This window comes from Pungitius pungitius, chromosome 17 (assembly GCF_949316345.1).
Source record: "Pungitius pungitius chromosome 17, fPunPun2.1, whole genome shotgun sequence".
In the NCBI taxonomy this organism is placed as follows: domain Eukaryota; kingdom Metazoa; phylum Chordata; class Actinopteri; order Perciformes; family Gasterosteidae; genus Pungitius; species Pungitius pungitius.
The window spans coordinates 11,585,472-11,599,400 of record NC_084916.1 but is presented as its reverse complement, the minus strand read 5'-3'; the positions used below and the strand labels follow the sequence as shown (position 1 = coordinate 11,599,400).

Below are 13,929 nucleotides of genomic sequence, written 5' to 3'. Positions count from 1 at the left end.
GCCCTTCTTTACTTTTATTTGGGAGGTTATTAAATCACTGATGTTTTATTAAGCATTCCACAAGGATCTATTGTCAGCCTCTTCATAATTTAATCTTCTTGCTAATGCTAATACAGCATGCAAAGGGGGATGCCCTAGTTTAGCTGATGGCAGTTCATTAAGCTTAGCTCGCTGCATCCAGTGGGTTCACCCCTTGTGATGCAGAGTATGGACTTTTACCATGCTTTCAATTGGAAAATCACAGCCTTACAGAATGAGCAGAATCATTTTACCCAAGCAGTGCACACTGCATGCAAAGTTTTACTCCCAAACACACACAAGTAGAGATGAAAATTCCCGAGTGTCTTCACACTGTAGGTGTATCTGAGGCAACTCCAGCATATCCCCAGAAAACAGTGTGTGAGTACTCTTGTTGGTCCTGAGTCAATAGGGAAACCCTCTTGCGTGATGGTTCTCACCAAAAATGTGGGGGACTAGAAAGCAATGTGACAGTTGAATAAAAACACGTTGTCATACAGCACACCCTTGGGGACAGCAGGTAGTTACAGCGCCGTGGACCCACGGCCAATGCGACTCCCAGTTCTCCACAGTGGGGAAGGGAAATGCAAGGGGGGGAGGAGGGGAGATTCTGACTGAGACCGACACGGGCGGACAGAAAAAAAAGAATAGACAACATACAGAGGGAGGCCCCAGGGTTAGGGGTGGCCTCGGATGATGTCAGCGCTCACAGTAATTTGGGTAACTGATGGTCCTTCTACTCGCGGCGGTTATTGTTATTCAGTCAGTGAGCTCTATGGAGACGATCCACCACCATGGTCCTATTCCTCAACTTATCATCCCCATTACAAAGAGGCCTGTAGACCCAAGATAGCACTGTGCGGAAAAACACAAGGGGATAAGTTGGTTCGGGCAAGTTGCCAAAGGTAGAAGAGAGAAAATGAAATATGATCTCGTAAGTCCAGTTTGACCGATATGTTGGCCCCATGAGGAGGGAGGTTGAGTTATTTGATATTTATGTCTGAAGGAGGCTCTTCTCTCCTCTGCCTCTGCTAATTGTACACTGTGTTTATTATACGTTTCTTTAAAATGCCTCATATTGTTTATTACCATTATTTGTTTTTCATTTTCCCTTGCCACACTCCGCTCCTTAGCCCATTTCTGGGTATTCGGGTTGCCATATGGTTTCTGGTCCCACCCAACAAACCTGGAGGCCCAGCGGAGCTCCAGCCTGCCGTCCCACAGCTGAGCCTCCGGGGTCCACTGCTGCTGGTGCTGGAAATCTGGCTGGCTAGAAAGGCATGTGAAGTCTCTGCCTCAGCCCTGGCAAGCAGATACTCAACCCCAGGGGGGATGCACACTCCTACACTGGCTAATACATTCACAACTCTCCCCTGGCCCGGAGCTTAGAGGCTGAGAATACTCCACGAGGACACGACTACAGACACTGACAACATTCACAAATAGAAATGTTAAGCAAGGCTTTGCAACACCCTTTAGGAAGGCTTAAATATATATAAGTGGCTGTCATCACAAAAGGCAATATTGTTTTGTACAAATGTGCTCACTCTATCTTCTGAGTATGCTGCCAGGAGCACAAGAATGTACATTAGACCAGCAAGATAGCATTCATCTCTCCACCAGTTTGTTTCTCAGAATTCTCCCACAATAATCTTTCTATCAGTGCTCCTAGATAAGTGCTATTTATCACTTCGCAGGCTTTTCATTCATTGGAGACACAAAAAGCTTGATAGACACTGTCATCCGCCCTTCCATTCGCCACAGAACCATGGCAACAAGTAAGCAAACATTAAAGTCCATCAAAACGATCAAAAGAAGTCTCAATAATCATCCACCGTTCACTGCAGATACCTTCTGACAACCTCTGCTCAGTAGGTCAGTGGGGAGCCAACCAATGCAGTTGATTTCTAAAGGTCTCCCCAGAGCCAGTTAGCAGTCTTGCGGCTTACATACAGAAGTTTATGGCACTTGAAAGAGGAATCATTGGGGAAAATCTCCACTTTGCAGTATTCATAGCGTGTGGCCTTTGAAGACAAATGATTTAGTCTCAGCTGCAGTGATGTGATTGCTCGTACTTGTCAGCAGTAAAGTAAATATAATCTCACCTCTTCAACCGAGTTGCTTGTCAGCCCAAGAAGTGATTGATACATACCATTGCAAAAATCAATTTTTAAAATAATGCTATTGTTACTTCAATATTACTTACCAGAGCTTTTAACGAGCCTTCAGATAGCATATTATAGTTGTCATCTCCTGAACTATTCTTGCTTCTGTAGTATTTCTTGCTTATCACAGAGTTGCAAGACGTGCCTTGATAAATTCAGATTTATCGAACCACGGCCTCAGCTACGGTTCAGTGTCGCACACAGATATTGTTCCCCTTCGTGAGATAACATTCACTGCCCCAGCTCTATAACCTGTTAACAATTCACTGCATTAGTTGCCCTCTGCCTTAAGCAAGTCATTCTTTTTGTGTACCAACTTAATAGATTGAGGAATGAATGTTCCCTACTGCCTCTTAACAAGTGACGCAGTGATCCATTTCTTTTAATGGTAAAAAAGTGAGGCCATACTGTATGATATGGGGCAGAAATCTGCATCATAAATAAAAGCTACCAAATCCTCTGAGAAAATAAATATGCAGTTGTGCCTTCCTAATTCACAGTCCGCATTCCCTCAATACCACTGATAGTTATGCCCTAATGAGTCATGCCGAAAACACACTTGACACACAATCACCGTTAATGCCAAAGCTACAGTATGTTCATTTTAGCCAATTGGGTGTCAAGCAGATAATCTGAGTCTAAACGATCGTAGCAAAGCAGAGTTCTTTTCTACTCTACACAGCACCACCTCTCCAGCAAGGAGAAAGTGATGCCAAGTGTCTCTTTTCCATCAGGCCTTGCCAAAGTCTCACATTCAAGCTGGCAAATGTCCGTTCACGGGAGGAGCGCAGGATGCAGCAATGGCTCACATCCTGCCCCAAAAATAACAAACGCCCAATACAGCCCAAGGAGTACATTTTCTTTGCCTGAACTCCAAATACACAGGCACATTGAGCAAGAACCAGTGCCCCTAGGTTTCTCCCAGCTGGTGCAAATCAGCATTCATTTTTTTTTTAAAAACACAATCAAAGTGAAAGCTGAATGCGACATGTGAAAAGACACTGAAATGAAGACTGACCTCCAAGCTGTACATTTCCACCGTCCTCTTAAGCGGGTCCACGATCTGCCAGCAAATGAGGATGCACAAGTCAATTAGCAGCATCCCGCCAACGATGATCAATAACTTCTGGTCCTTTATGATCTGAAAGGGAAAAAACAAAACAAAGATACATGTATTAGCCCAATTGCACACACCTGCTAGTTTTATGTAGTTATATTTGTGTCTGTGGAGTCTTTTCACACAACATCTCTTATTGACCACTGTAATTATGTGATTCCCATCCATTCCCAGGATCTGGAGCCCTGCTGGTTTCATTCAAACATCTAATCACAGACTGATTACAATGCATTTAGCGGCAATTAACCACCTACTAAGATAGGAAACCAGCCAAACCAGTCCAAAAGATCAACATCAAATGCAGAATTTGATAATGAGATATCCAGTATGTATTTAGCAGGATGCAGGATGCTCAGGAACCAGTGGTGGATATTCCATCAGTACTTTGCCACTATGTACTAGAATGTGTTACCTTTTGGCCATAGAATGTAGAATAGATGCACCAAACAAAAGCCAACGCTGTTGACCACGACAGCCCCTCTTTTTAACCATGAACTTTAGAGGGATGAAAGCCGTGACCGGTTTGTGATCTTTATTTATAACAGTGTTTGACTGTGTGGAACAGTAGATCAAAGGAAAGGTCAAGGAACACAAGCTGGCCTGTGTTTGGAGAGTATCACATAGCCCAGATGCAGCGCAGTGGTCTCACACAGGTCTCCATCCGCCAGAGGGCTCAGGATGAAATGCACGAGGGGCTTGTTTTTTGATCTGGTGTCTTTTGAAGGTGTTGAAATGAACAAATATTGGCAACGCAAGACAAGGGACATTTCTTGTAGAAATACTGCTTCAGAGCAGGTGGGAGAAATTGGTACTCAAAGCCAATTAAAACATATTTGACGACAATGAGAACAAACAAATACCAGGATATTACATTGAATCAGTTCTGGTCACATCTGGCTGAAAAGAAGACCATCTAACATCCTAAAAAGTAAAAAGTTGTGACAGAAAAATGCAAAATGTCTAATATTTTAGGGAAATTTACAAAACACAAACTATCTGCTCAATATGTTACTATGCAAAGTAGGTAACTACTACAGTAGAACTAGGTTCTCTTTCAGTGGTTTATGGTTTGAAAGTCTGTTCATCTGTGTCTGAGGTGTATGGTGTGTGTACTTGGAAAAGGAGGACATTGATTGACAGTTCATTCCCACCACCCCCAACATCTCTGGCACTGAGCTCTTTAAGAAGTGAAGGAGTGCCGGCCGTGGCCCAAGTGGAACCCTTTTTCAAAAACACAGTACAATTTACAAAAAACTCTGAGGGCTGGTGGAATGCAGTTCCAGCCCCTGTTTGAAGAATAGAAGGCTAACACTTGTGTGTCCCCAAGATTATTGTGAATGAAGGCTCAGGGTGAAGCTAGAGAGATTAGAGATGTAAGATTCTCTTTAATAGATTTAATAAAATGTGGCTGTGTCAAGTGCCATTCTTTGGGAAAGCGCCGACAAAACGACTGGAGATTAATCCCTGACGCCGCCGCAGCGTAGCCGTAGAAACCGGTGACGCATCGCTCGGCCACGGCTCCTTGTCCTCCAATCTGCATTCTCTTTATCTTCATATTTCCTTTGCCCTCCTCCAACAGCTTTTCCCTTTTCCTTTCACTGTGTCCAACCTACTTTCCTTGCAATTTTCTGCCAAATTGTTTGTCTTGTCCCTTGTTCTGCCCTGCTTTCCCTTTACCGTCTGTCTCCACCCTCCCTTCTGCCAATCCCTCCAACCTCTCCGACTCTTTGATCCATCCCTCTTTGCTCTCTCTCTTCCTGCTCTCTCTCTGGCAGGCCACCCACACTTCCTCCAATATGCAAGAGGGTGAGAGAGAGAGAGAGAGAGAGAGAGGAAGAGAGACAAAGAGATGGAGGAGCAAAATCTATAAATATAAAAAGGCCAAGCACAGTTACAACACTCAGTGAGCCTGGCACCACTTTATATAACTAGGCCAGTGAAACTGATTTTGTCAGATGTTTAAGAAGCCATTTATATTTCTGAATCTTTTTTCACACTGAAGATTCTAAAAGCAGGTGCCAACGGCTGCCAATCGTTCAGAGTATTTGTTATAAAGTAGTGTGAATACAAGCACCCACACACAGTGGGCAATGATAATCTCCCCAAAAAGAACTGTCAGCTCCACATATTCGATTGAGATATTTGTGGTTGTATGAATTTGTATCTTATCATTCAGATGTCTATGGTGTGATAAGAGAAAAAAAAGTTCACAACCAACTTCAACTTCATAAGATCTGAATAATGGAGAAAAAACATGAGGTAAAAGTGACATTGATTTTTTACTTTTGACAAACAAATCTGTATAGTTTAGTCCAAGTGGACATTTCTGCCAAATTGAAGAAAGTACTGTAAGGTGTTTTTGAGAAATCACATTGTGATTACAGGTACGTTCGGAAGGCCAAACGGAAAACGACATAATGCCTCTAAGCTGTCAATCAGTGGAGCCATATGATTGATTAAAATGATTCATTTCTAATATACTACATGCTATTATAAATAGCTGCATGGCTTTTAATAATGCCATGCAGCTATATCATAATATATATATATATATATGATACTTTTCCGTACCTTCTTCTTCATCTTCACATTCTTGAAGATGGCGTGCACCCTCCAGGTCTTGGCAAACATGGCGCCAAAAGCTGTTGTGTATCCAACAATGAGGATCCATGTCCGGACCTATCAGGACCACAGGGACAAACATTATTGGGTCATGTCTTAAACTGGTGATCAAAAGTTCTGATGAACATCTGATGTGACAGCTATTTGCATTTTTCTCAAGATGTTCATTTAAAATAGCCTCGTGAAGCCTTCTAAAAATAAGAAGCTGTCAGATGATTTCTTTTTCTCTGAGTGTGGAGCTCTCGGAGACCGTCCTGGACCATGGAGGCTGTCACGCTCCTAAGAGCGTTTCATCTTAATGAGAAACAAAACGTAGACCTCTTAGTGCTCTTAGTGCTTTGGCACAAAGGACGTGTTTTAAAATATTAGAATTTGAATAGACTATGAATACCAGAAGAGTGCTTTGGTATACTCTATATATACGTATATATGTGTCTGGATACTCCATGGGCACAGGTACATTGTAAAGGCCCCATCTGCACCACAAAAACTACAAGCCCTCCACAGTTACATCTGGCTCTCTTCACCTGCCATTCACTGACATATCTAGAGAGAGCAATAAAGCCAGGCAGGGACAGAGCTCTGTGTAAAGAAGACAGCATAAAACAATTACACCTTTCTTTCTCAAGGACAGTACATATTGATTGGTGTCGAATGGATCAACCTCAGTGGTCCTTCGCTGTAGAAACTTGTCTGAAGCTGCGCTGTGGCTCTGCAGCAGAGCTTCAGGTGGGGCAGCCTGAGACGTGCTCTGCCTAACATTACGCTGGTGTGCGTGTGTGTGAGTGAGTGTCATTTCCAGAAGGTTGTATCTCCGTTGAAACTGGTTATCACTGTACTCCAAACTTTAATTAATCCTGCATCTACATAGTCACACAGTAATGCTACCTGGGGGGAAGACACTTAATAAGCTCCATGCCAGCTAGAGAGCAAGGCCACATAGTGCACATGCTTAGGGTTTCAGCAGTAAGCCCAGCATCTGTTACTGTTTTATGTCTACATGAAAAGAGATGAAGGAACTCACGGTGCAGAGGGTCTCAAACTCTTTGTCGGAGACGAAACCTCCATCCAGGCCAAATAGGAAGATAGAGGCGTAGGAGAGCATGCCTCCTAGGATGATCAGGTTGTTCATGTAGGGACTGGACATCTTGATTAGTCTTGAAGAGAACAGAGTGGTTAGATAAGAATAAATTAAAAATAGCATGAAAAAAATGAAAAATCAAGAATAATACTTCTGTTTGATATTGAGTAGTGATATGTGAAATAATAATAAACCTGCAGACAGTTGAAGGTTAATCATCATCTTCATGCTTCAGTATTCTTCTACTTTAAAACCATTCAATTCCCTACGATTTTTCTCTTCTCTTGATAATCCCGTTCTTCTTTCTCCCTTAACACCAACCATTTACCTTCCCGCTGCACCAGTTTATGTATTTCAACTTCCCAAGCAAGCCTTCATCTGACCTCACTCCATCCTCATACTCTCAAATGCTGCGCTATAAAAACGCTTAACGCTGACCTGTGGTTGCGATTCTTGATGTTGAAGAACAGAAAGGTCCCTCCCATGAGCATGCCCAGTATGGTGATGGTGGACAGGATGCTGTATAGGAGTACGTTGATGTGGCGCCGCTGCAGACGCACAAACGTACGATCCTTGGGAGGTTCTAAACCTTTTAAGAAAATAAAAAAAGTCTTTGTTTAAGGGTTAAAATATAGAAAGCAGGGCATTTATGTGTATTTATCATTCTTTACCGAGGTGTCTCTTTTCACTTTGAAAATCTAGGACGTGCCAACCAAAAAATGATGTGTTCAACCACAAAACAGCAACACTGCAGCAGACATTCAGTGGCTGAAAACCAAATTCCAGGTCCTCAGTTACCCCTGGTGAGTGGAGGTATCCCAATGCACCACAGTCCGTTTAGTGCCCTTTCTTATCTTTTGCTCTATTTTTCTTCCACCGGTGTTCTAATCGATTGCATTGGCATCGTCATACACATCTCCACTTACAGTGGTCAGGGATGCAGAAACAAGGATTGTAGATGGTACGGTCCTGGTGTTTCTCAAGGTGGGGGAAGGCCGACAAGATCGAGGGGAGGTGCAGGGGGGAATAGCGAGGGGGATTAAACAAATTATTAAGAATGCCAACACAGGCCAACGTGGGTGGAGTTAAAAATGGATCGGTAAATAATTTAGCTGATGGAGGACGGTTTAGAGCGGTAAAGGAGTGACGAGAGTCCCTACATGCAGCGGTGGTAGGGTCTGTGTATGTCTCTTGAGTGCATATTTGTTTTGGAATGAGTTTGTGTTTAAGTGAGCATGTTATTGTCGGAGGAAAGTGCCGAGTAGCTAAGTGATTGTCCTTTAACATATATATAAACACACATCAGATGCATCAGGACTCCTTTTTTCACACACAAAATGCTCTCACAAACACCCACACGGTGCTCTTTGTACCTTGGAACCTTATGGAGTTGTTGATGAGATCCAGGACATCAGCAATTGCATTGTACTCTCCCACCTTCACCTCCTGGCCCTCTGTTCAAATAAAACACACACACACACACACACACACACACACATTAACACATAAAGTTGTTAGAATAAGTATTTATAACTAAACTGTCGAAACTAGTTACTAGATGCTAACATCATTTTTCTTTCACTCTCTGGTGTCACAGTTGTAAAGCTAATAGTTTGATCTTCAGCTATAAATAGTTATAAAACAAAAGAAATAAGGTCTCTGTAAGACAAAGACACAACGCTTGCCATGACTACCATCCTAATTTAACAAGTTGACATGTTAATATCTTCCACTGAGCCAGAGGTGCCCAATAGATCAATCGCGATGCTAATTGGCAATCCTTGCCTACGGACGGATGCGCCTGCAGCAGCATCACTCGCTGACGATCATGTGCTTACGCACTGAAGCGGGATTTGGAGATCACCGGGCTGATAATGGAGCAGAGACGTTGGCGCTGCCGATGGCGGGGAGTCATGAAGTAGGCACTGTAAAACCTTTCTGGTTAAAAGCTGTAGTAATGTGCAGAATGTTTGGGGAATTATTGTCACAAACGGGGACACTGAGAGGTTGACTGTCAATGGCGGCTGTGTGAGTCATACAAGATGGCTGCTGGACGTATTGCCCTGCAGAAATAGTGGATTAAATCCATATTTTCGTTGAAAACGGCAAATTCTACAGATATCACATTTTCCGTGTTAACGGATTGTTCAACTTTTACGTGTGTACAAAATCTGGAGTAATTTGCTAAAGATATTTACTAACTCTTTTAATACTTGTTCGAGTTCAAACATATAAAGAAGACTTCAAGGACTGCCTTTTTTCATCTACGGAATATATCGAAAATCAGGAACTTCCTGTCTCAAAGTGATGCAGAAAAACTAGTTCATGCATTTGTTACTTCTAGACTGGATTACTGTAATTCTTTGTTATCAGGCTGCTCTTGTAAATCGCTTAAACCTCTCCAACTGATTCAGAATGCGGCAGCACGTGTACTAACAAGAACTAAGAAATGGGATCATATAACTCCTGTATTAACTTCTCTGCACTGGCTTCCTGTTAAATCAAGAATAGAATTTAAGGTACTTCTCCTCACCTACAAGGCACTTGCTGGTGAGGCACCGTCTTATCTTAAAGAGCTTGTTACACCGTATTGCCCTACAAGGCATCTACGCTCCGTAGATGCTGGGCTACTTGTGGTTCCTAGAGTTTTAAAAAGTAGGATGGGGGCCAGAGCCTTCAGTTATCAAGCTCCTCTTTTGTGGAACCAGCTTCCACTTTCAGTCCGGGGGGCAGACTCGGTCAGTTCATTTAAGATAAAGCTTAAAACGTTCCTCTTTGATATTGCTTATAGTTAGGGCTGGCTCAGGTTAGCCTGGACCTTAGTTAAGCTGCTCTAGGCTTAGACTGCCGGGGGACTTCTTAGGACACACCGAGCCCCTCTTTCACTCTCACACTCTCACTCTCTCCTCCCACAATCATCCATGTTTTATTAATGTACATCACTAATTAAGCTTCTTTCCGGGAGTTCTTTGTGCTTTCTCGCCTAGCAGGTCTCCGTGGATCATAGTTTCGTGCGGACCCCGGTTCTGACTCCTGGCTCATGGCTCTGCTGACACCTGCTGCTGCCATCATCATTACTTTAAATATGATTCATATTACTGTCATCAAAAACCAACATCTTTCTGCTCTCCCTCCCCACAGAAGCCTCTGTGGATGGTGGTTCGATCTGATGGAGGTTGTCCCTGCAGTGGTCCTGCCGTACACCTCTTCTGCTACTTGCAATTACTTGTATCATCTCTGTTAGAGAAATTGAATGTATTGTACATCTTTTACATTGTTGATTCTGTACACATGACATCCATTGCAGTCTGTCCATCCCGGGAGAGGGATCCCTCCTCTGACGTTCTCCCTAAGGTTTCTTTCCTTTTTTCCCATTGAAGGGTTTTTTCATATTTTGGGGAGTTTTTCCTGTGCCGATGTGAGGGTTTCGGGACAGAGGATGTTGCATGTGTACAGACTGTAAAGCCCTCTGAGGCAAATTTGTAATTTGCGATTTTGGGCTATACAAAATAAAATGAATTGAATTGAATTGAAACAGATAAATGGTCATCGTAGCCAGGAATTGAATGTGTTTCGAACAATGTGAAGCAATATTATACTGGTTTGTGATGTGTTAAATTGGTTTAGTCTCAGAAACACTGATGCTCGGGCAGATGAAAGCATGACCTTGTCAGACCAGCCTGGGTCTTCGCTTTTCTCCCCTCACATAGATTACCCGCTTAAGAGTGTGCACCAAGGAGGAGGGGATGGGAAGAGGGGACAAATCATTGAAAAAAGAAATCTGTACGCACCAAAAACAACCGGCATTTGTCTAGTGTGCATGCACAAATCTTTCTCTGCTTATCCCCGTTATCACTGTGTAGGCCTATTGAACTCCTCAGCCGCATTGTCCTTGACAAGGAAAACGACAGATAACATCAGTTTATGCAGCATCACAGGCCTCCCCTCTCCTGTCTGTGAATCACCACATTTGATCTCCAATACTGGGATCAAAGCGTCAGTAAATGGTGAAAATAATAGACAGACTGTGAGGAACAGTTTCGGAAACAGTAAATTCCACGTTCTGTCCCAACAATCGAGATTAGTTGATCTCAAAACTCTCGGTGCTGAACATGGGTCAATAGCCATGTTTGCCCTGGTCTTTTGTTTGACCTAAACATTAGAAGGGATTGCATATCAACACTCTCCCTTTGAGATGGTTAAACACTATTCTGGCACTCTATCGGGGAGTATCCATGGCTGCAGCGGGCTTCGAAAACTCTGTCCCTCAGCCTGTGCTGAGACATTCGTGTCACATTTCTTTTGGATTCTGTTGGACTCACTTCAAAAATCGGTGAAATAGCTGGACGTGCCTCACCTGCCCCCAACCCGCTGTGTGATTCCATTGTTGACGCGAGGGAATCCTTCTAGTTCCTATTCTTCATCATATCGCAGAACCTCAAGTTAAAGCTAAACAACAGCTGCATCACCAAGAAGGCCAGGTAGAGGATGTACTTCCCGGCAGCTGAAGAAATTCAAACTGCTAAAGAGAATGATAGTACATTTCTACACGTCCGTCCTTTCCATCCTCTGTGCCTACATCGGCGTCTGGTACGCTGCGGCCACAGCCAAGGATGACGCAATGTCTGTGTCTTCTTACTTGAAGGTTGTTGTTGCTTGTAAATCGTAGCATTTATCTTTAAGATCCAGACATCCAAACCTTTTACCCACAGATATAAAAACCTCCCCTTATGCAGTTATATCATTGAAACTCTCGTCTTCTGACACAATCACAAATGGCAGGTTTCCTTATCTACCAGTTTGTTGATTTAAAATCTGTACCCAGAGGGACTGCTGCTGTGTTCAAGACCTCTGGTAGCAGGGTATCTCTTATCCTCATGAGAGTCAGTGGGAGTAAGAGCCATTGAGGCCCCTGAATAAGAACGCCTGACAGGGGTAAATGGAGGATCAGAGTCTGAGGACAGATGATAGGGTCATGTTGAGGATCACTGCCTTTTAAAATATTCAAGCTCGGGCCGTCCCTCTTCTCCTCTCCAACCAGCTGAGGCTCTTGGGTGTGTCACAAGGGTGACAGATTCTTGACCCTTGACAAGTGAGGAAGAAGTGATGGAGTGAAGGTAAAAGAGGACAGAAGAGGTGTAATAAAGCCAATACAAGATGGTGAGAGATAGATTTTGCAAAGGGGTTTGGTTCGAATTTGGTTGTGGGAAGTGTGCATTGGAGTGAACAGCCATTTCAGGGAGGAGAGGAACATAGAGAAAGGAAAGATCCAAATCGGTATCACAAATCAATAGAAATGTGTGGCTATGTTTGACACAGAGGCTGAAAAATCTCTGGGAAAAATCCCGCCCTCACACCGCTGTAATTTAGACATGAAAATACTTTCCTTGTTTAAAGCGAAGCTGGCAAACCCTTGAGACGGATAAGCCATCACCAGCCAGGCAAATAGGTTAACCTCTCACTCAATCACACAATCGTGTAAGCAAGCATTACGGAAAAGGACCTGTTTGACAGATAAGACATCAAACAATCCAGTGCCACATCACTGATGCCAACACACACACACACACACACACACACACACACAAACTCCACTACTACACAAGCTTTTGCTTTAGGAGGTTCCTAGCTGAGTGAAATGACCAGGAAGTATTAAGTGGCAGTCATGATAAGCGCTGGTCTAATTATCTGCAATGCTTCCGTTCTTATCGCTTTTAGCGTAGGGTACTTTGGAGCATCCTTATTGAACGCAAAGGAAATAATGTTGTCCCAGTTACCTGCAGCGGTCACATTTACAGTAAAGAGACACACCCCTTGGTCATTGATAACCTTCGCCGTTAGTGTTTAATTGCAAATCATAAGTGAATTGAAAACATAATTCTGTATTGCTATGATCTCTGTTCTCGGACTTAGTTGAACAGAACAGCAGTGAGTTTGTCACTGTACTGATTTACGATTTGTTATAAATAAAGTTGCTTTAGAACTGTGTGCCCCGGTGTAAGTTTAGATTCTCACACCACGGCTGCCTTTTTGTTAGTCTGAGTCATTGGCATAACGTCATAGAAGCACATACAACATCTAAAGTACCACTCTCCTAATACACAAACTAGGAGGTTAGGCTAAAAATTGATATACCTTTCTAAAACATGCTATTAAATCAGCAGCAGCAATAAATAGCCTGTATCAAGCAATGTGAGTAAATGAATGTGAGTAAAGCTTGACCTTTAGCCTTTAAAAAAAAGTCGTTTGCTTATTTTTAAGGCCTCAACAGCGTTGAGTTCAGTGAGCCAGAAGACTCCACGTGGCAATACGTTGATAATATCGGCAGATATATCGGACGTTTTTGATCACCCAAAGTTTAAGAGTAGCATTATGATTATTTTGAATGTAGTTAGTTTTTTTATGTGGATGACAAATCTTGTGCTCAGATATTCTTTGTTTAAGAGGGCATTTATTTTTGACCTTACAGTTTTTGTCTTAGTAGATTATAAGAAATTGAAATAGCTATAAACCAATTTGTCTCCTATTTCTTCAAACCCCACTGAGCCTTGTAACAGCATCAGCGTACTGTGCATACACCAACCGAGGCATGCACACCATCACGTTCATAACCACTTGCTTTCTGCGCTCTCTTCCCCCACCCCCCCACACACACACAAACACGCACACACAGACACAGAGTGTGATGTTTGCAGCCAGAGGGATCAAGCCCCTCTGCACTGAGGAAGATAAGACGGTTAGGCAGAGAGGACGGAACAGCACCATGCAGTGGGCTACATACAGTCAGGGGAGGCTAGGAGCTGGGAATCCCCCGCATCAAGATGCAATCTCTTGGTTATTCTCCCACTCAGCAGGCCCTACAGGCTGAAAAATAACCTCAGGATGATAGTGTGGGGAAAGAGACTCCATTTTATTTACAAGCCTTC

At 43.1% G+C, this 13,929-nt stretch overlaps 1 protein-coding gene across 1 annotated transcript in view; it reads right to left on the bottom strand.

Moving 5' to 3' along the window:
- gabbr2 (gamma-aminobutyric acid (GABA) B receptor, 2) overlaps nt 1–13,929 on the bottom strand; it is a 134,131-nt gene that overhangs the window by 31,351 nt on the left and 88,851 nt on the right. Inside the window, exons 9-13 of the mRNA XM_037473636.2 lie at nt 8,377–8,457; nt 7,442–7,592; nt 6,947–7,079; nt 5,872–5,979; nt 3,202–3,324 (exon numbers count right to left, since the gene is read on the bottom strand). Coding sequence (XP_037329533.2) covers nt 3,202–3,324; nt 5,872–5,979; nt 6,947–7,079; nt 7,442–7,592; nt 8,377–8,457 — 596 coding nt within the window. The remainder of the gene's footprint in view (nt 1–3,201; nt 3,325–5,871; nt 5,980–6,946; nt 7,080–7,441; nt 7,593–8,376; nt 8,458–13,929) is intronic.